We start from the raw sequence: 22,581 nt of genomic DNA, 5'->3' as shown, positions 1-22,581 counted from the left end.
TTTTGAGAATTGGGCAGTACGACCAACCGGCCTCCACATCCGACTTCTTCACCTGCAGGATTGTCTGAGACCTTCTACCCGGACAGCTGATGAAACTGAGAAGTGTTTCTGTCTGTAATAAAGCCTGTTTTGTGGGGAAAAACTAATTCTCATTGTCTGTGCCTGGCTCCCCAGTGGGTGGGCCTTGACTCCAGTCATGCGAAATCCATAGATGATGGTATAATTAAACTATTTCAATTGATTGATTTCCTTGAACTGTATCTCAGTAAAATCGTTAATTATTGCGTTTATATATATTTTTTCAGTATATATTATAGCTTGGGCAAGGGGTGCAGGTCTCATCATGTGCTCTGATATTAGTTCAGTTTAGTCTTTTTACCGTAAAGCGTTAAAGTGGGCATTGAAGGAGGAAAGGCTGATCTCGCATCTGGCCTTGCTACTTTTCCAAGTCATGCGCCCGCCCACAAGAGGGTTCAAAAGGCTCGGTTTTCACCTCCGGTGTCGAGTAGCCGCCATCTTTGTATCCGTTCAAATACAAAAATAATATTTATTTTCATTCACTAAGTTGAGAAAATAATTTGGTATAGGAACTTATGTCCGCAGCCTAAGAGCATTCCTTTGAAGCCTTATCGAGGTAAGAAGTACACAAGGTTAGCTTGCTTCCATTCTGGATTCCGCATGCAGCTAGCTAGCTAACGTTTGCTGTTATTAAAGTTAGCCAGGCATTAGCTAACTATGTGGAGCACATCTTAAATCTGACTGGCAACGAGACCGAGTAACTCCGCAACGTGGTAGTTTCGAAGTTGGCACATTGTGCGAAAATCCATCCATCACGCGCACAAAAGTTTGTAGAACTTTCTAATTTCTTAAAAGTGCATGTTCATACTTTTTAAAGTATCGTTAACGTTGCTAACTAACGTTACTGTAGCCAATGTAGGTGTAGTTATTACTTGCTAACTTTAGCTAGCTAGCTACATGGTTGGTTAGATAACAAACCTGGCGCCATCAGGCTCATAGGTGGTAGAAATACTCGTACATAAAGGTGATTGCGTCTCACGTCTTTGACAAACAACCAATTCTAAATAAATCGAACGTTCAAATTTGAAATTGCGCGAAACCATTTGAGGCATACGCGAAAGAATGCCGTTAACCGGATGTGGAAGTAGTTTTTTCTCTTCGTGTAAAATAGGAATTTCTCTACTGACTTCCCCCGGAAAAACAACAACTTAATATCAGTGTTTCCTGTCATGTATTTAAATGTCTTTGTTGGTGGTTGTTAAATAATGTGAGTGAAAGAATTAACGGATAATGTGACACATGGCCGCCTCTTGTTCGTTTTCACCACGGAGGCGCATAAGATGGCTACTCGTCTTCTCCATCAATGATGGCATCATCATCATCACGCTTTTGCAATGAAGAGAGCCTCATGTTATTGGGCTTTCATGATTGTAGCAATAATTAGTCACCGATAACCAATCAGCGAACTACTATGTAACGACAACTAAAAAAAAAATGCACATCTGCTATTCACATTTTACGAACATATTACTTTGTGCTGGGTTATTGTTTGCCCATGCCACAGATCATAACGTTTTTCAAATGTAGAGTTAGCCTATTACCCGTTGGACGTTACGGATAACTACCGTCACTTATGTCAGCAATGAATGATAAAGGATTTTGAGTGATGTATGTTATATGTAGCATAACTGACTTCCGTATTTTACAACATTCATTGTGTCATGCTCAAATGGAACGTCTGATAAGCATGTATCGGGAATGGCTACTCATTCGCCTGTATTGCACGAGTCTATGCAGCAGTAATATAAACAAACCTGTGTTGTCTCCGGAGTAGTGTCACACATGCACTCCACAGAACGAAAGGGCCTCTTTCACTATTGATTTCTTACAATTAAACGCCAAATTGAAAATCAAATCACATTTTGTATTTGTCACATGCTTCGTAAAGAACAATGCAGAGAGAAATGCATATTGAGGCCATGTGCAGGGGTATGAGGTAATTGATGTAGATTTAAGCAATAATACACAAGGGGGTGTGGTATATGGCTTTTCTTATACTCGAGCCAGGCATTTGTCAAGTGTACCGAATACAACAGGTGTAGACCTTACAGTGAAATGCTTACTTACAGGCTCTAACCAACAGTGCAAAAATGTATTAGGTGAACAATAGGTAAGTAAAGAAACAAAAACAACAGTAAAAAAACAGTGGGAAAAAAACAGTAGCGAGGTTATATACATGTACCGGTTAGTCGGGCTGATTGAATGTAGTATGTACATGAATGTATAGTTAAAGTGACTATGCATATATGATAAACAGAGTAGCAGCAGCGTAAAAGAGGGGTTGAGGGGGGGCACACAATGCAAATACTCTGGGTAGCCATTTAATGACCTTTTCAGGAGTCTTATGGCTTGAGGGTAAGAACTGTTGAGAAGCCTTTTTGCCCTAGACTTGGCACTCCGGTGCCGCTTGCCAAGTGGTAGTAAACAGAACAGTCTATGGCGGGGGGGTTGGGGTCTTTGACCATTTTTAGGGCCTTCTTCTGACGCCGCCTGGTGTAGGGGTCCTGGATGGCAGGCAGCTTATCCCCAGTGATGTACTAAGCCGTATGCACTACCCTCTGTAGTGCCTTGCGGTCGGAGGCCGAGCGAATGCCGTACCAGGCAGTGATGCAACCATGCTCTCTATGTTATAGCTGTAGAACCTTTTGAGGATCTGAGGACCCATGCCAAATCTTTAGTTTCCTGAGGTAGAATTGGCTTTGTCGTGCCCTCTTCACGACTGTCTTGGTGTGTGTTCTAGTTTGTTGGTAATATGGACACCAAGGAACTTGACGCTCTCAACCTGCTCCACTACAGCCGCGTCGATGAGAATTTGGGCGTGTTCGGTCCTCCTTTTCCTGTAGTCCACAATCATCTCCTTAGTCTTGGTTACGTTGAGGGACAGGCTGTTATTCTGGCACCGCCAGGTCTCTGACCTCCTCCCTATAGGCTGTCTCTGCGTTGTCGGTGCTCAGGCCTACCACTGTTGTCGTCTGCAAACCTAATGATGTTGGAGTCGTGCCTGGCCATGCAGTCGTGGGTGAACAGGGAGTACAGGAGGAGACTGAGCACGCACCCCTGAGTGGCTCCAGTGTTGAGGATCAGCGTGGCAGATGTGTTGCTACCTACCCTCACCTCACCACCTAGGGGCAGCCTCTCAGGAAGTCCAGGATCCAGTTGCAGAGGGAGGTGTTTAGTCCCAGGATCCTTAGCTTAGTGATGAGCTTTGAGGGAACTATGGTGTTGAACGCTGAGCTGTAGTCAATGAATAGCATTCTCACATAGGTGTTCCTTTTGTCCAGGTGGGAAAGGGCAGGAGTACAATGGAGTACAATAGAGATTGCATCATCTGTGGATCTGTTTGGGCGATATGCAAATTGGAGTGGGTCTAGGGTTTCTGGGATAATGGTGTTGTGAGCCATTACCAGCCCTTCAAAGCACTTCATGGCTATGGACGTGAGTGCTACGGGTCTAGTCATTTAGGCAGTTTGCCTTAGTATTCTTTGGCACAGGGACTGGTGGTCTGCTTGAAACATGTTGGTTTTACAGACTCAATCAGGGACATGTTGAAAATGTCAGTGAACACACATGCCAGTTGGTCAGCACATGCCCAGAGCACACGTCCTGGTAATCCGTCTGGCCTCACAGGCTTGTGAATGTTGACCTGTTTAAAGGTCTTACTCACGTTGGCTATGGAGAGCGTGATCACACAGTCGTCCAGAACAGCCAATGCTCTCATGCATGCCTCAGTGTTGCTTGCCTTGAAGCGAGCATAGGAGTGATTTAGCTCGTCTGGTAGGCCCGTGTCACTGGGAAGCTCGCGGCTGTGCTTCCCTTTGTAGTTTGTAATAGTTTGCAAGCCCCGCCACATGAGACTGGTGTCGGAGCCGGTGTAATACGATTCAAACTTGGCCCTGTATTGACGCTTTGCCTGTTTGATGGTTCGTCGGAGGGCATAGCATGATTTCTTATATGCTTCCAGGTTAGAGTCCCGCACCTTGAAAGCGGCAGCTCTACCCTTTAGCTCAGTGCGACTGTTGCCTGTAATCCATTCAGGGCTCAAACCACCCAGTTGATAAATCAACGCTACATGACCAAAAGTATGTGGACACCTGCTCGTCGAACATCTCATTCCAAAATCATGGGCATTAATATGGACTTGGTCCACCCTTTGCTGCTATACCAGCCTCCACTCTTCTGGGAAGGCTTTCCACTAGATGTTGGAACATTGTTGCAGGAACTTGCTTCCATTCAGCCACAAGCATTAGTGAGGTCAGACACTGATGTTGGGTGATTAGGACTGGCTCGCATTGTTCCAATTTAGCCCAAAGGTGTTCAATGGGGTTGAGGTCAGGGCTCTGCAGGCCAGTCGAGTTCTTCCACACCAATCTCGATGAACCATTTCTGTATGGACCCCCCTTTGTGCACTGGGGCATTGTCATGCTGAAACAGGAAGGGGTCTTCCCCAAACTGTTACCACAAAGTTGGATGCACAGAATCGTCTAGAAAGCCATTGTATGCTATAGCATTGAGGGGCCGAGCCGAACCATGAAAAACAGCCCCATACCATTATTCCTCATCCACCAAACTTTACAGTTGGCACTACGCATTGGGGCAGGTAGAGTTCTCCTGGCATCCGCCAAACCCAAATTTGTACTTCGGACTGCCAGATGGTGAAGCGTGATTAATCACTCCAGAAAAAACGTTCAGAGTCCAATGGCGGCGAGCTTTACACCACTCCAGCCGATGCTTGGCATTGTGCATGGTGTCCTTAGGCTTGTGCTCGGCCACGGAAACCCATTTCATGAAGCTCCAGGCGAACAGTTGCTTCCAGAGGTAGTTTGCAACTTGGTTTTGAATGTTGCAACTGAGGACAGGCTATTTCTACGCACTACAGTACTCTGTAAGCTTGTGTGGCCTACCACTTTGCAGCTGAGCTGTTGTTGCTCCTAGATGTTTCCACTTCACAAAAACAGCATTTACAGTTGACCAGGGAAGCTCTAGCAGGGCAGGAATTTGACAAACTGACTTGTTGGAAAGGAGGCATCCTATGACAGTGCCACATTGAAAGTCACTGAGCTCTTCAGTAAGGCCATTCTACTGCCAATGTTGTCTATGGAAATTGTATGGAGGTGTGCTTGAATTAATACACCTGTCAGTAGGGCTGGGTGATATGGCCAAAATCTCATATCCCCATATAGGTAATTTCATATCCCGATTACAACGCATATCACGATTATAGCACATTTTCTGTCAATTCAATGAATAAATAGTTTATATAAAGTGACACGTAAAGGCCTATTTCTTATTACATTTTGAATTATACTCAACAAAAAGGTACTTAATCATATTTGATTATTTCTCCTTTTATTTAAACCTTTGTACACTTTTTATTAAGCATGTAACAAAATATAAAATGTATGTATCAAATCTAAAAAGGTAAATGGAAAACACTTCAACTATAGTTTAATACAAATATAGGCCTAAAATGTATTTTTGGGGGCTTGCCTGTTTTGCATGTTATTTTGGCATTAAAACAAGTCACATATCAATTTGCATTTGGTACTTTGGGTCGAGTGTTAGTACCAACTCATAAAACCCCTGTTTCTCGACCGTGTAAATTGGGACCATGTCTTTGCAGATAGATGTAAGTTGTAACGCCAGCTGTTATCTCCTATCTTCGTGATTCTTTGACATATGGTGTGCGGCGAGCAAAAGCCTCTTAAAACATCGGAGGTTTGTTTTGAGCACTCAACTACTTTTTTGGGTCTCATCTGTAGACTCTCTCCGTACTGTTTCACATGTGTCACACTTTTCTCCGTGTCACACTTTTCATACCCAAACCACATCCATGTGACGGAAGTAGCCCCTCTTAGGCACGGTCTCTGTGCTATGTGTCACGTTCACTCTCTTCCATGTTTGTTTGTGTTGCAAATTTCCACGCGAAGTGTCATCCAATTGATAAAAACTATTGCCGTAAAGAGTGATTTGCAACACAATGAAATAAATGATAGACGTTTTTCTATCGTTACACTATATATATCGTGCAGCCCTACCTGTCAGCAACGGGTGTGGCTGAAATAGCAATATCCACTCATTTTGAAGGGGTGTCCACATACTTTTGTGTGTCTGCCTATAGGTAGGGGTAAAGTGACTGGGCAGCAGGATAGACGGTAACAGCAGTATGTGAGGAGTGAAAGTTGTAAGTTCCATTACTACTAGAATACTTCCATGATGACTGCTGTTGTTAAAAAAAAATGTATCTAACATAACTAATAACTTAACTTTATGTATGTAAGATCTGAAGTATGATTTAAACACATCTAGCTATGTTCATTTGTAAATATCTGCTAGGACCGAGTCCTCTTATTTGATTATGCTAGAGAACCCTAACCCATTATTGAGTTTCAAAAGCAGGCATAAAAGTACATACTGTAACGAAACAGCAGGGAGCAGGTCTTGAACCCTCGACCTTTGAGCCCGAGGTCCTGCGCGCCATCGACTGTGCCGCAAAAGCATGCTCAAGCAGCAGAGTCGATTTCCGCGCTTATAAACCCAGGGTCGTTACAATACTTTATCAAGTAGGGCCCTGTGTTTTGGTTAATCATGTCACATGGCCTGGATTTAAACTTTCTTTTAAGCCTTTCCAGAAATGAGAATTGGACCAAAATTGAAATCAGTTGTCTGAGGATGGTGCAGGACCATCTCACATAAAAAGAAAAGGGGACAGTTTGATGAAAAAGCATCAAATAAAGGTTCAAATCCAGATCAGGGAAAATATACTGCAACAGTTGTATACGTGTACAATCACATGGGGACAAATACCGCAACCTTTGTAATTGTGTTGTCTCAGATGTCGCTGGTGGATTTGGGGAAGCGGCTACTTGAGGCTGCACGGAAAGGCCAGGACGATGAAGTCAGGACACTCATGGCCAACGGGGCTCCCTTCACCACAGACTGGGTAATGATTCCTCTCTTAACTTCTCTATCCGGGCATTTTTATTATCTGCTTCAGTTGAACTACTTTTACCCACCCCAGGGTTTTGGCTGGTTTGTGTGGTCTAAATGCAAAACAAGATATGCAAGTTCAAAAGTAAAAAAGTGCCAGTCCAATTCACCTATATGGTCTTTTGACTCTTTGTCCCTCTTATTCTTTGGCACTCTGAGCAGCTGGGCACATCTCCGTTGCACTTGGCCGCCCAACACGGACACTATTCCACCGCCGAGGTGCTGCTCAGAGCAGGTGTCAGCAGGGATGCCCGAACCAAAGTGGACAGGACCCCTCTGCATATGGCCGCTTCAGAGGGCCACACCGTCATCGTGGATCTATTAGTCAGGGTACACGCGTCTCTAAGGTTTTAACTGTTTATTCTGTGTTTAGGCCTGATATCTAGGTTGGGTCTGACCTGGCACCCTATTCCTAATATAGTGCACTGCTTTTGACCAGATGCCAATTTCAGATGGAGACCTAGTCTTTCTCTGACCAAAATGTCTTCCATCTAAGTACACTAGAAAACGTGGATTCATGTGTGAAGAAAGCAGAAAAACGTCCAAATCTGCCAGGTGCATTCCCCTCTCCTTATTTCTCCTGGGTCACCCTCTACAGAGTGGAGCAGACATTAATGCCAAAGACATGCTGAAGATGACTGCTCTCCACTGGGCCGCCCAGAACGGCCACCAAAGGGTAGCGGAGACGCTCGTCAAACATGGCGCAGATGTTCACGCTCTCAGTAAATTCGATAAGACGCCGTTCGACATTGCAGGAGACATCCAGAATGCAGACCTTATGCTCCTACTACAGGTGAGACCTTAAGTTGCATGTGGAGTCTAATTGAAAGTTCCATGCAATATTATTATCGACTCCAAAAATAATGTACCAAAGGACTTGCACTCAAAAATACATTATTTTGAACTTCTTTGACAGTATGCTCCTTTATGATTACAATGCATTTACATAATTATCCAGATAAAGTCGTTTTTGCAATACTACTTATTTCAATGCACAACTTCCTCTTGTTTGTAGGAACTCTTATGATTTCTATCTTGACGGTCTCCCCTGTCTGTGGCGGTGTTGTATGTATGCTCTGATAGTGTTGACGATGTGTCTGTTTATAGGAAGGAATGCAGAACCAGGTGAACATGAACGCAGAGGCTGGCATGACTGGGAGCTCGGCCCAGCCTCAGTTTATCATCCAGGGCATCCCAGGGCTCCAGGGGGGCGTGGTCAACCTGGCGGACCTCCTCAACAACGCTGCCAAGGCCAACTCTGGTAGGCTCCAGGGGGGCGTGGTCAACCTGGCCGACCTCCTCAACAACGCTGCCAAGGCCAACTCTGGTAGCTACTGGGTTTATACACACAGACTAGGCTAGGGTTCATACTATTGTCAGAAGACAAAAGGTTTTGTGGCTGAAACGTGTCCATCTTACTGCTTTTATGTTATGGAAACTGTCTCCAGTTAATAGCTGCATAAGAGTTCAAGGATCCCCCTGCCTCAGAGCAATATGCCCCAAGCTCCTTTGTTTTCTCTAATCTAGTGCCTGGCCTTTATCACTCTGATCTTATAAGCTGATAAAGTCTGCTGATGCTGTGTTGGACCCACACAAACGGGTAGCTACCACCACAATATGCGATACGTGGGAGTAAAAGGTCATGCAGAAAATAAACATTAATTCTCAGCTTTCAGATGTAAATACTTTCTCACAGCTTGAATTCCTTTGAGCTTTAGCATGTTACTGTATGTAATGCTTATTTAAATGATAATATTGAGTCAACATGTTGACTGCCACAAACTACAGTGTATATAGGCTTATGAACTATTTCCTAGGACAAGAGCTGCAGTCGACAGTTAACTTGAACTTTTCCCTCCTCTCTCTCCCGCTTTGACCCCTTGTCTGACAGCAGTTGAATCTGAGGAAGCCATAGCAGCCAATTCTTTGGACCCCGGCAGCATCCAGCACATGGTGAACGAGCAAGGTCAAAGGGTTATCACCATAGTGACCGACCAACACGGCAACCTGCAGACTGGAGGGCTTGGTCAGCCATTCTTTGTCACCATGCAGCACGGACAACAGAGTAAGCGAACGTCTCCCTTTTGGTCACTTAACAGTGACCCTGTTCCATTTCAGCCTGTAGCCACTTCCCATAGCCCCTATCCATTTGGGAACAGTTTCCCAGATCCTAATCCTGGACTAAAAAGCACACTCAGTGGAGAATCTCAATTGAAAGCTCTTTTTAGTCTAAGGGTAGGCTTTCTCTGAGTCTAGGAAACCTGCACTTGGTGTTCTAATGCTGTGTTCATAACCAAGTGGGAAGGTGGTATTTACCGCATATGACAGGGAAAAATCCACTATCGCCCCTCTAACTGGTACTACTATTACTAGTGGGAAACTCATCCATCATCCCTGAGCTCCAACCTCTCCCATATGCTGACCTCTGAGGTCACCTACTAAGGAAATTACCTCGATAACAGCATTTTCGGCTGTTAAATACAACAAAACATTATTTATAAAAAGCAATGTATTAGTATGGTTGACGCAGCTTGTTGGCCATTAGCCAATCTGTGTTTCTCAACGACTTCAAAGAACGTGAATGCATCCAACTGGTATTTATGATTTCTGAACTGGTATTTACCCCCTTCTCACTTGGTTATGAATGCAATATTAAAGTAGTAAGTTTAGCAATATGGTGGAATGGCCACTTAACCCACAAGAAACCTTATTGTTGTTACAATGTGAATCTTGAATTTGTAGACAACATTTTTTAGCTTTCTGGCAGATTGTTTTGTGCAAGTTGCTTTGTAGAACTGTGTTCTACTTCATCATTAATGTACAGTGCAATCGGAAAGTATTCAGACCCGGGGGAAATTATTGCATACATGATTGCATACACAAAATGTGGGAAAGGTCTAGGGGTCTGAATACTTTCCGAATGCACTATTTTAATAAGTGACCTATAGTCACTTTTGAGACTGTATGATCCTCCAGGCTCTGAACTGTTGTCTGTTGATTTGCAGTGTTGGCGATGCCAGCCAATCAGGTGACAGAGGAGGTGGTTGATGAGGAACCCCAGCCCCCGCCCTCCCGCAAGAGGAAACTGGAGGCCTCGGCCAACCACATGGAGTCTGGAGACACGGTCAGGGGCGGACCACTTCTTAGATCATTTTTTTCTCTCTTGTGCAATATATTGAACTGATATTCTTCTCACATTTTAACTTATTTAACCAGTTTTATTTAATATTGCTCTAGAGATTTTAGAATCTGCTGTGAAAATATTTTGGCATAGATTATATGAAACCCTTAGATTATTTTGGTACTTTGATACTGTGGGGTGCCAGTGTCTGTGTGACCTGCAGTCTGACATTTCGGTCTCCTTTTCTCTATCCATCCCTCTATCCAGGAGCAGTTACAGAGGCAGCTGCAGGAGGCCAACCGGAAGGCCCAGGAGTACCGGCAGCAGCTGATGTGCAAGGAGCAGGAAGCAGAGCAGTACCGGATGAAGCTGGAGGCAATGTCGCACAGCCATACCAACGGCACCTCGGAGCAGGAGGAGGTGGTTGGGGGTGAGGAGGAGGTGCAGGAGGAGGTGATGCTCCAGGAGGGAGACATCATCATCAAGACGGAGGGGCTGGACTCGGCCGAGGAGCAGGTGACGCTGGTGGACTCGGCGCCCTCCCACACAGAGGTCATCTCATAATGTCAGACAGACTGATGTCACTGACTGAAGGAGAAATGGACACGTGGACTCAGGCGACAGGCCAGCCTGTTGGTGTTTTCATAGCTCTTTTGTTAATTATTTTCCTGCTATGTTTTGTTTTTGTACAATATTTACTTTTTCTGCCGTTTTATTTTCCTCAACTGTGTTTATTTGTGTTTTATTTTTTACAAATAGCGATGCGAGGAGCTGAATATATTGATTGAGGAGCAGGAACGGGACCTGCTCAGCCTGTGACTCTGTAAGGTTGCCTAGCTGAAGAACATCTATGCTCCCTGGGGAAAACGGGGCCTCGGGCGCTCGCTCTCGGATATCTATGGTGTCTGAGACATGTCAATGTTGTGTGGGGAAATGCATTTTTCATGGTTCCAACAGCATGTCCTAAGGTGACCAAGATGTACATCCAAAGTTTATTAGACACGTCCATCCATAGAACCAGAGGACAGGTCTGTTGGAGAGAACACTGTTTTGTTCAACTCCTTCAGGTCTCAAAAGTCTCCCTCTGCCTCAGTCTTCCATCCAACCACCCACCACCATGGGCAATGGGAATGGTACTTAAGCATGCCCATTTCCTATTTCAAAATAATCCTCTTACATGAGAAATGACAGTGCATGTAGTTGGCAACAGTCATTCTCAGCAATTGTTTCAAAGTTGTGAATGGCAGTGTTTTGCCTTTCGTGGCACCACGTTAAGCTTTGTCCTCTAGTTGTCGTCGGTGCCACTTCCATAGTGCGGTCGTGATTGTAGGTTTACTGTTGCACAAGCCACAACTTTCCTCCCGCTGATGTTGACACAAAGATGAACTTCCCATCGTTTTAATGCCCCCGTGGCTTTAATCACTAGTAGCCCCACTCCCCAGAGACTGACAGGAATAAGGGTGTCTCATAAAATTAACGATGTTGATACACTATAAACAAAAGTATGTGGACTCCACTTCAAATGAGTGGATGTGGCTACTTCAGCCACACCCATTGCTGACAGGATATAACATTGAGCACACAGACATGCGGTCTCCATAGACAACATTGGCAGTAGAATGGCCTTACTGAAGAGCTCAGTGGCTTTCAATGTTTCACTGTCATAGGATGCCACCATAACAAGTCAGTTCATCAAATTTCTGCCCTGTTCGAGCTGTCTCGGTCAACTGTAAGTGCTGTTATTGTGAAGTGAAAATATCTAGGCGCAACAACGGCTTAGCCGCGAAGTGATAGGCCACACAAGCTCACAAAACGGGACTGCCAAGTGCTGTAGCGCGTAAAAATCGCCTGTCCTCTCTTGCAACACTCACTACCGAGTTCCAAACTACCTCTGGACGCAACGTCAGCACAAGAACTGTTCGTCGGGAGCTTCGTGAAATGGGTTTCCATGGCCGAGCAGCCACGCACAAGCAAACCTAAGATCACCATGCGCAATGCCAAGCGTTGGCTGGAGTGGTGTAAAGCTCGCCGCCATTGGACTCTAGAGCAGTGGAAATGCGTTCTCTGGAGTGATGAATCACGCTTCACGATCTGGCAGTCTGGGTTTGACGTATGCCGGGAGGATGCTACCTGCCTGACTGCATAGTGTCAACTGTCAAATCTGGTGGAGGAGGAATAATAGTCTCGGACGGGCTAGGCCCCTTAGTTCCAGTGAAGGGAAATCTTAACGCTACAGCATCCAGTGACATTCTAGATGATTCTGTGTTTCCAACTTTGTAGCAAAGGGGGGGACCAACTCCATATTAATGCCCATGATTTTGGAATGAGCTGTTCGACAAGCAGGTGTTCACATACTTTTGGTAGTGTGTGTGCGTGTACACACATTACCAAAAGTTTTTGAGATGAGTTTTCAGTTTTTGAGAGGAGCGTGCATCTTGTATAATTGACTTTTCACCATGTCTAACTGGGCGGATGAAATACACCACCAATTTTTGGTTTCAGAATTGAAACCCCCTCAGATAACCCCTTTACTTACCAGCCCCAATACCTCTACTGCCCCTTTTGAAGTTATTGGAGGAAGAGGCCTGCTGTTTTGCTGGAATACTGTTCCTCTGGCCTATTGCGCTCTCCACTCACTTATTGTAAACAAAGACCTGTCTCTTCCTTTGTTCAGAAGTCAATATTCTTCATGACTAATAGTTATATTTTATAAGCTCTCCACAAGCCTTTTTCTTATGTACATATAAAATTGTATTTTTTTAAGTGTATCTGAATGCTATGGGATGTAAACTGCCTATATATGAAATATAAGCACATCTTTCATTTGCATCTCTTTGCTAGATTGTATAGTTGAACATGTTTAGTATGCACCAATTTGATGAATAATCATATTTACCATGATTTGACTGTTGTAGCTTTACCTGTTTCGCTACTGCTTTCACAGTTGTGGCCACTTGACCGAGCCATGGATGACTGTACTTTGATTGCTTTGATTAAAAAAACGATAAACTGTCTTTAAAATGTTAGAACTGGTATCTGCCACGTGCTTTACCGTGTGTGTTGGATAACCTCAGTCTTCTAAGAGATGGAGAACTCCTGGCTCAGTACAATTTCCTCTGTTTTATGCATTGTTCCATATGTTGACCAGCAGGTGGCACTACACTAACGGACTGAGGTCTGTGAAATGACTGAACAGGGATCATATATCTATATTTCTTTCCCTCAATCCAGTTGTTTTGCTACTAATACAGAATGTGGAACAACTGTAGAGTATCCCACAGTGATATTGAAGCTTTATTAAATACTTATTTTCTAACTCTCTTATCGCTATGACAAGTTGTCATTTATGAAAAGAATGCATTTGTACTTTCTATCGAGATAATATAAATACAAACTCAAGCGATGTGGATCTTCGGTTCAAAAGCCCAGCCACATTTTAAAGGAACACTCCACTCAAACTACCTTTTTGGTGTTTCTATCAACAATGGACTGATAGTTTTTGGGGGGTAATTTCCCTTCAACTTCCCTCATTTTATGCGTGCATGCCAAGTTCTCCAACTGTTTTGAATTTGCAATGTTACACTGCTGCTCATGGCACTGCAGTGAAGTAACCTCTTGTGAAGCCTCAAAATGTTTAATCATTTGACTTTTATCATAAAGCATCTCACCAAAGCATATTATAATAGAATATACCTGATCCAGAATTCTTACTAGATCTCTCTATTGGGATACAGTATAGCAGTGTTTTTGTGATAACAGACATCACAGCAGACACCATTTTGAAATCAACAGAACACTATTAGGGACTTTCCTCTTGATAAGGAATGATGATCTTGACACAAGTTGTGTAATGAATAATGTAGGATGGTTTTGTATAATTTTGTTATTTCAAGAGAAGTGTATGGACTATTTTTAAGCATCAAATAAATGCAAACTCTTTTATGAGAACTGCTTTTTCTTCTAACACCATGCGGGTTACCCTACAATAACCTGTGTAATAGATGCTTCTATTGTAGTAGGTCATTTCTGCCTGCTGCTGTAACCCCCTGTTCACATCTGTGTTAAAGGACAATTCCACCCAAAAATGATCTTTTGGTATTTGTTTCATTAATCCATTGTTGATATAGTCCCAAAATGTTTTGCATTTCAGCAATCAAGTTGTCAATATATATATACATTTCACAATACAGAAATCCCTCGTGAAGGAGTTAGACTTATTTCCCTCCATGGCTCTTAGGCTTCATGTAAATGTTCTCCCTAAGGGGCTACAGCACAGAAATGGCATCAGTGGATAATGAAGAGGAGTAAATAATTGTGTTCCTCTTGTTCATCGCTCATTCTCCTATTATTCGCACATTAAGTTGAAATTGATTCGAACATGTTTGGATCGTGCCCAAAGAGACTACGTGAGGGATTTAATGTGACTCCATGTTGCTCCTAATAGCACCTTGATTTCCCATGATTTTGGAATGAGATGTTCGACAAGCAGAAACAGCTTCTATTCCTATTATTATCTATTCTTAAAATGACACAATGTTATTTACCATTCATTTTTATTTCGCACAAAATAATCTGAAACACAACCAAAGCAAACAGCAAATGCATCCAACAAGTGTGTAGAGTCACAAGCTTGATGTAGTCATTGCGTGCTAGGAATATGGGACCAAATTCTAAACTTTTCACTACTTTAATACACAAATAAGTGAATTTGTCTCAATACTTTTGGTCCACTAAAATGGGGGGGACTATTTACAAATAGTACTGTAATCTTTCTAAATTTCACCCAATATGGATGAAAATACGATCAAATTAAAGCTGACAGTCTGCCCTTTAACCTCATAGTTAAAGTGCTGGAGTACAGAGCCAAAACAAAAAATTTGTCACTGTCCCAATACTTTTGGAACTCACTGTATTTCTCTTGTTTCTCTGTGACAATGGACAATAGAGTAATCTTCATCTACATAGACATTATGCAGCGGTATATCAATGTAGTTGTGCTGTTCAGCTGTACTATAGTGGTTCCCAGAAGTCCTACTTTTTCTTGTGACCACCAGATAATCAAAACTTTTTCTAGCCACAGGTCAATCTATGTATAAAGTCATGTATGACTATGTGAATGAACATGTCTGTAAATAATCTTGGATCACAGTGTTCTCACATCTATTTTCTTGTAGTCTGTAAGTAAGAGTGTATGAGAGATGGATAGCCTACACTCTTAGAAAAAAGGGTTCCAAAAGGGTTCTTCGGCTCTCCCCATATGAGGGAACCCTGTTTGGTTCCAGGGAGAACCCTTTTTGGCTCCATGTAGAACCTTTTTGGGTTCCATGTTGAACCCTTTGTGGAAAGGGTCCTATATGGATACCAAAAGGGTTCACTTGGAACCAAAAGAGTTCTACATGGAACCAAAAAGGTTTCTTTAAAGGGTTCTCGTATGGGGACAGCCAAAGAACCATTTTGGGTTCTAGATAGTGTACTGTGTCCAAAACTGCCAATTCTGTGCAGTATTTAGGTGCAGTGTTTCTTGTTGACAGAGTTGGGAAAAAATCACTTGTGTACAAATTATCTGAAATGTCTTCACCTTATTTTTCCCATAGACCACTGTGAAAAACTATTTGGTGCTTGCCTACGAGGCAAAGTGAAGGGAACCGTTCTCTCAAATAATATCCTTGAACTCATCATCTGATGCCAGTCACAAAATATGTTGCATGAGATCATAACTGATCTCCCCGCAGGAGCAGGGTTCTTTGTGGAGAAGGTCAAAACCATGTGCCCGTGCATCGACTACCGGGGTCTCAACGACATCAGTGAAGAACCGGTACCCCTCATCTCCTTGGCCTTCGAGCCGATCCAGGGGGCCACCGTGTTCGCAAGCTGGACCTACGGAACGCCTACCACCTGGTGCGGATACGGGAAGGGGACGAGTGGAAGACTGGATTCAACACGGCCAGCGGTCACTAAAATTGTCTGGTCATGCCATTTGGTCTTACCAATGCCCCCACTGTATTCCAGGCTCTGGTTAATGATGTTCTCCGTGACATGTTGAACCGGTTCGTCTTCGTCTACCTTGATGACATCCTCGTCTTCTCCCGTTCCGCCCAAAAACACGTTCTTCACATCTGACAGGTTCTCCAACGCCTCCTGGAGAACCAGCTTTTTGTAAAAGAGGAGAACTGCGTATTCCATCATTCCGCCATCCCCATTCTGGATTACATCATCGCTGCAGGGAGTGTACAGATGGATCCCGGAAAGGTGAGAGAGGTGGTGGATTGGCCCCAGCCTACGTCCAGGGTGCAGCTGCAACGTTTCCTGGTATTCGGCTAATTTTATCAGCACTTTTTCCAGCGTTACAGCACCCTGGCTTCCTCCCCGTCTGCACTCACCTCTCCCAAGATTCCGTTCACGTAGTCCCCAGCTGCTGACCGGGCGTTCCGGGATCTCAAATACCGCTTCACCACAGCTCCCATCTTGGTTCATCCTGATGCATCCCACCAGTTTGTGATGGAGGCCGACACTTCGGATGTCGGAGTGAGGGCTATCCTGTCCCCGCGTTCTGCCCTGGACCTCAAGTTACATCCTTGCACCGCCTTCTCCCACCTCCCCAATGCCACGGAGAGGAACTACAGTGCCTTGCGAAAGTATTCGGCCCCCTTGAACTTTGCGACCTTTGCCACATTTCAGGCTTCAAACATAAAGATATAAAACTGTATTTTTTTGTGAAGAATCAACAACAAGTGGGACACAATCATGAAGTGGAACGACATTTATTGGATATTTCAAACTTTTTTAACAAATCAAAAACGGAAAAATTGGGCGTGCAAAATTATTCAGCCCCCTTAAGTTAATACTTTGTAGCGCCACCTTTTGCTGCGATTACAGCTGTAAGTCGCTTGGGGTGTGTCTCTATCAGTTTTGCACATCGAGAGACTGAAATTTTTTCCCATACCTCCTTGCAAAACAGCTCGAGCTCAGTGAGGTTGGATGGAGAGCATTTGTGAACAGCAGTTTTCAGTTCTTTCCACAGATTCTCGATTGGATTCAGGTCTGGACTTTGACTTGGCCATTCTAACACCTGGATATGTTTATTTTTGAACCATTCCATTGTAGATTTTGCTTTATGTTTTGGATCATTGTCTTGTTGGAACACAAATCTCCGTCCCAGTCTCAGGTCTTTTGCAGACTCCATCAGGTTTTCTTCCAGAATGGTCCTGTATTTGGCTCCATCCATCTTCCCATCAATTTTAACCATCTTCCCTGTCCCTGCTGAAGAAAAGCAGTCCCAAACCATGATGCTGCCACCACCATGTTTGACACTGGGGATGGTGTGTTCAGGGTTATGAGCTGTGTTGCTTTTACGCCAAACATAACGTTTTGCATTGTTGCCAAAAAAGTTCAATTTTGGTTTCATCTGACCAGAGCACCTTCTTCCACATGTTTGGTGTGTCTCCCAGGTGGCTTGTGGCAAACTTTAAACAACACTTTTTATGGATAACTTTAAGAAATGGATTTCTTCTTGCCACTCTTCCATAAAGGCCAGATTTGTGCAATATACGACTGATTGTTGTCCTATGGACAGAGTCTCCCACCTCAGCTGTAGATCTCTGCAGTTCATCCAGAGTGATCATGGGCCTGTTGGCTGCATCTCTGATCAGTCTTCTCCTTGTATGAGCTGAAAGTTTAGAAGGACTGCCAGGTCTTGGTAGATTTGCAGTGGTCTGATACTCCTTCCATTTCAATATTATCGCTTGCACAGTGCTCCTTGGGATGATTAAAGCTTGGGAAATCTTTTTGTATCCAAATCCGGCTTTAAACTTCTTCACAAAAGTATCTCGGACCTGCCTGGTGTGTTCCTTGTTCTTCATGATGCTCTCTGCGCTTTTAACGGACCTCTGAGACTATCACAGTGCAGGTGCATTTATACGGAGACTTGATTACACACAGGTGGATTGTATTTATCATCATTAGTCATTTAGGTCAACATTGGATCATTCAGAGATCCTCACTGAACTTCTGGAGAGAGTTTGCTGCACTGAAAGTAAAGGGGCTGAATAATTTTGCACGCCCAATTTGTCAGTTTTTGATTTGTTAAAGAAGTTTTAAATATCCAATAAATGTCGTTCCACTTCATGATTGTGTCCCACTTGTTGTTGATTCTTCACAAAAAAATACAGTTTTATATCTTTATGTTTGAAGCCTGAAATGTGGCAAAAGGTCGCAAAGTTCAAGGGGGCACTGTAAGACGTGGGGAATCGTGAGCTTCTCACGGTGAAGATGGCGTTGGAGTGGAGGCACTGGCTGGAAGGGGCAGAACATCCGTTCGTTGTGTGGACCGACCACAAGAAATTGGAATATCTCACCTGAGGTATAGGGAAGCAGGTTCGTCAGGCGCAGCGATCCCAGCCGAACGCCGGGGGGCCCAGATAACCGGATGTTCGTGCCTGACGCGGTCCGCTCCTTGGTCCTGGAGTGGGCCCACTCCTCCAGTCTTGCCTGCCACCCGGTGGCGGGCCCTGGCCTTTAAGCGACAAAGCTTTTTGTGGACTACCATGGTTCCTGACGTCTCCGCGTTCGTCGCCGCATGCACGATCTGTGCAAAGGACAAGACTCCCTGGCAAGCTCTAGCTGGTCTCCTTCAACCTCTGCCTGTCCCTCACCGGTTCTGGTCTCTACTTTGTCACGGGTCTTCTCTTGCCTGATTGCAACACCGCCATCCTGACTGTAGTGGATCGGTTTTCCAATGCCGCCCACTTCATTCCTCTCCCCAAGCTACCCTCAGCCAAAGAGACGGCCCAGCTCATTGTGCTTCACGTCTTCCGGATCCATGGACTGTCAGTGGACATGGTCTCCAACCGGGGTCCTCAGTCCTCGTCATGGTTCTGGAAGGCGTTCTGCACACTCATTGGGTCGTCGGCCAGCCTGTCTTCCGGGTTCCACCCCCAGTCCAACGGCCAGTTGGAGCAAGCCAACCAAGACCTGGAGACGACTCTGTGCTGCCTGGTCTCCGCCAACCCCACCACCCGGAGCCAGCAACTAGTATGGGTCGAATACACCCACATCACCCTTCCTTGCTCTGCCACGGGTCTATTTCCCTTTGAGTGTTCCCTGGGCTATCAGCCCCCGCTCTTCCCTGAGCAGGAGGAAGAGGTCGGCATACCTTTGGCCCAGATGTTTGTCCGCTGCTGTCGTCGTACCTGGAAGAGAGCCCGGTCAGCCCTTCTCAATACCACCTCCAGGTATCAACGACAAGTGGATCGCCACCGGACCCTGACTCCCCGGTATCGTCTCGGGCAGAAGGTATGGCTGTCCACCTGGGATCTGCCCCTCCGATTGGAATCCTGCAAAATCTTCCCCCGGTTGATCTTCCCCCTTTCCCCATCTCCAAGGTCATTAGCCCCTCTGCTGTTTGTCTTCTGTTGTACATCCCACTTTTCATGTTTCCAGAATTAAACCCATGTCTCACAGCCCTTTGTCTCCTGTTTGCACCCTATCTGGATTACTTTTGTTACTTTGACACTGTCTGCATCTGGGCCTTACCTGAAACGTGATAGTATGATACAGAAGACATCAAGCACCTTCAGATGAGCGGGTTCCTGAATTTATTGATAAATCGATTTAGTCAGTTCGTATATAACTATGTATGTGATGTAATCTGTATGCTTTCTGTACCAGCCCCCTCAGATTTGGCATCTGGGTAAAGTAAAATAGCTTTGTTGATTAAAGCCAGATTTAACCTTTATATTTATCAGGGAGTCATACTGAGCACAATGTCTCTTTTACAGATGAGCCCTGAATTACAGAAATACACACACAAAATGCAAGAAGAAAGAAAACACAGACAGTCATAAAAAAATAAAGAAAACAATCAGTTAAGGTCCTCAATCAGCTTTCTGAATTGCCCTAGATTTAGAGGCACCAAAAGGTCACATTTAAGAATTTTAATGATTGTTCCACAAATAGTTATGTCTCTGCTGTTAGGCTACCATTCTCTCAACCATGCTTCATAGTTCACAATTGTATAAACTATCAGTAGAAGTCTATGGTATTCTGCTGGTATTCTAGTAGATACCCATAGACTTTGTCATTTCGTTAACACTAGTTAGCATTGGCTCGCAAAACTACCTCTAACTTCCTTCATATTGGACACAGAGACATAAAGATGGTATCCCTAAGTTTATCTGACTGGGGAAGTAGATCATTTCTGAAGTATCCATTTAATATATACATATGTTCAACCTGCCCAGATAGCAGACGATTCTGGGCCATTTGCAGCAACTGATTGGCACTGCTGGCTTTGCCTCAGCCAGTCCTGTGTGGACCAACAGTGGGCCAAATACGTCAAACAATTTTGTATTCTTGTGGGAGGCCAAATGTTGGCCAAATGTGATTTTTCTATGAAATATGCACTGTACATCTTCTTGCAATCAACTTTTTATCCCTCACATGTACATCTAAATTCTCCTTGTTTTATTTTATTTATTTTAACTGCCTGTTTGCACATTCTCTATACCCTTTGATCCATTGTTAATCATCTTTTAGATTGGGTGTTACTATATTTTGCACTTGCTGAATACTTTCTCTTTATTTCTCTTTACTCTTTATTCACCTCCTCCATCTTGCTCTCTTTCTCTGCTCTGCCCTCCTCCAGACCACCTCATCTGCCCTGAAATGTGCCATCCAGTTGGGCATCATCCACACATTTGGCAGCCTGTGCCAGAGGCAAAAGAGAGATGTACTATTCAAGGACTTTGAAGATGTGGAGAGAATCTCTTTCCCCAGGTGTGTGTGTGTGTGTGGTTGGGTGATGGAGAGGGAGGTATAGAGGGAGTGGGAGATTCTCAGAAGCAAACTTGTATGGGTCTCTATTATGTTTTTATGTCAATATTCCATTCTGAACAAGTGTAGAATGTGGGCTTGGCCGGTATCCAGATTTTCATATGTCATACTGTCTTTCTCTCATTCCGGGATTGACGGTACTACCCGCATAAGGGGGCTCTAAAAATACAAGAAAAGCCCATTGGGCCTCTATTACCAGAATGCTAACAGAATTAGCACAAACTAATAACAAAATCACATGGATGCTGTTAGTTAAATGCTAATGAGCGAAAATGAACATAAACTAATTGCAATGACAGGCAAATCCTGCTCATAAAGTTATACAAGCATAACTAGTCGCTACCGAATGTCATTTTCACTGTGTGTGCACATTTACAAGCGGAAGTGAACGAGAGAAATTGTGCAAAGGAACAACATTTTGATGGATTCTTTTCTGGAACGTGTACATGGAGCAGATGGGAGAACAGAGAAAGAAAAAAACGCTAGTAGGAAGCACAGGGAAAAAATGGCAGCTGTACAGATTACTCATCCAGAGCTTTTTGACTTCTGGCAGAAAGCCTTTATAAGATATCTGATGGGAAACATTTAGTAGTGAATTGCATAATTTCCTCACCTCATGTGCACTGCACAACAGAGACTCGCTGATAGATAATAGAATGCCAGCTCGCTTTCTCCCATTGTGCCATTTACAAACAAACACCTGACTGGCTCAGCTGTTCTGGGGAACTACTGTAAGCTTCATAATGTCAAATAATGTGACAGTTGAAATGAAGAACGCAATCTGCTTTATCTCCTGACGTATTGCTCAAGTTGACTAGAGGTATTAGCTTAAAGTAGCAACAATATTCAAAATGTATTGAAAAACATAAATGAAATAGTATTGGCAGTATTGAAAAATCATCCTGTGGCTTTTTCCAAATACATTAAAACAACAGTGGAGTATAAATTATATCAATGGAGAAATCATTGATGGGAATGTGAATGCGTAATTGTGTAATTAATCACTGTTTTGGTTCCAGTACTCTCTGTGTGATGAGGAACTGATTGAGCTGTTCAACTCTGAACTCAGTGGATCTCAGTTCTGTCTCCAGCGATGACCAGTTCCTCATTAAGACTGTGCATCACAAAGAGGCTGAGTTCTTAAAATAACTACTGCCTGGCTACTTCGTGGTAAGAGAGAGAGTTTGTTAGCTGGTGTGTGCATGTTTTTGATCCAATGTGTACCTTATGTTTTGTGTTTTGAGTTACCAAGTTAATCCCGTTACTCAATTCAATCATTGTTTTGTTCTACACTAATAGACCAGTTCTAAAATGGATTTGATTGATATACTTACACCCTCTCTCGTTTCCCCTCTCCTCCTCTCTAGAACCTACACCAGAATAAAAGAACCTTGTCTAATGCCTGGCGAGGCAGACCATCAGGAGAGACTGCCTGGTGAGGGAGACCAGCAAGAGAGACTGCCTGGTGAGGTAGACCATCAAGAGAAACTGCCTGGTGAGGGAGACCATCAAGAGAGACTGCCTGGTGAGGGAGACTATCAAGAGAGACTTCCTGGTGAGGGAGA

At 43.9% G+C, this 22,581-nt stretch overlaps 1 protein-coding gene across 7 annotated transcripts; it reads left to right on the top strand.

The window, feature by feature from the left end:
* Positions 1 to 417: 417 nt before the first annotated feature.
* LOC109875854 (GA-binding protein subunit beta-1-like) lies at positions 418 to 13,516 on the top strand. Of its 7 annotated transcripts, none has more exons than XM_020468282.2 (8): positions 418 to 634; positions 6,911 to 7,018; positions 7,228 to 7,395; positions 7,664 to 7,858; positions 8,173 to 8,326; positions 8,957 to 9,130; positions 10,071 to 10,189; positions 10,454 to 13,516. In XM_020468282.2, the coding sequence occupies exons 2-8, from the start codon at positions 6,911 to 6,913 to the stop codon at positions 10,748 to 10,750; spliced, it is 1,215 nt and encodes a 404-aa protein (XP_020323871.1). In that variant the 5' UTR covers positions 418 to 634; the 3' UTR covers positions 10,751 to 13,516. The 7 variants fall into 7 exon arrangements, with proteins under 7 accessions (XP_020323871.1, XP_020323872.1, XP_020323870.1 ...); XM_020468283.2 differs by having other exon boundaries at positions 488 to 634; positions 8,960 to 9,130; XM_020468281.2 differs by having other exon boundaries at positions 488 to 634; positions 8,173 to 8,392; positions 8,960 to 9,130.
* The last annotated feature ends 9,065 nt before the right edge of the window (positions 13,517 to 22,581 follow it).

Source organism: Oncorhynchus kisutch, linkage group LG14, assembly GCF_002021735.2.
Source record: "Oncorhynchus kisutch isolate 150728-3 linkage group LG14, Okis_V2, whole genome shotgun sequence".
Taxonomy (NCBI): domain Eukaryota; kingdom Metazoa; phylum Chordata; class Actinopteri; order Salmoniformes; family Salmonidae; genus Oncorhynchus; species Oncorhynchus kisutch.
Note: the sequence above shows the minus strand (reverse complement) of the source record. Positions and strands in the feature narration are given on the sequence as shown.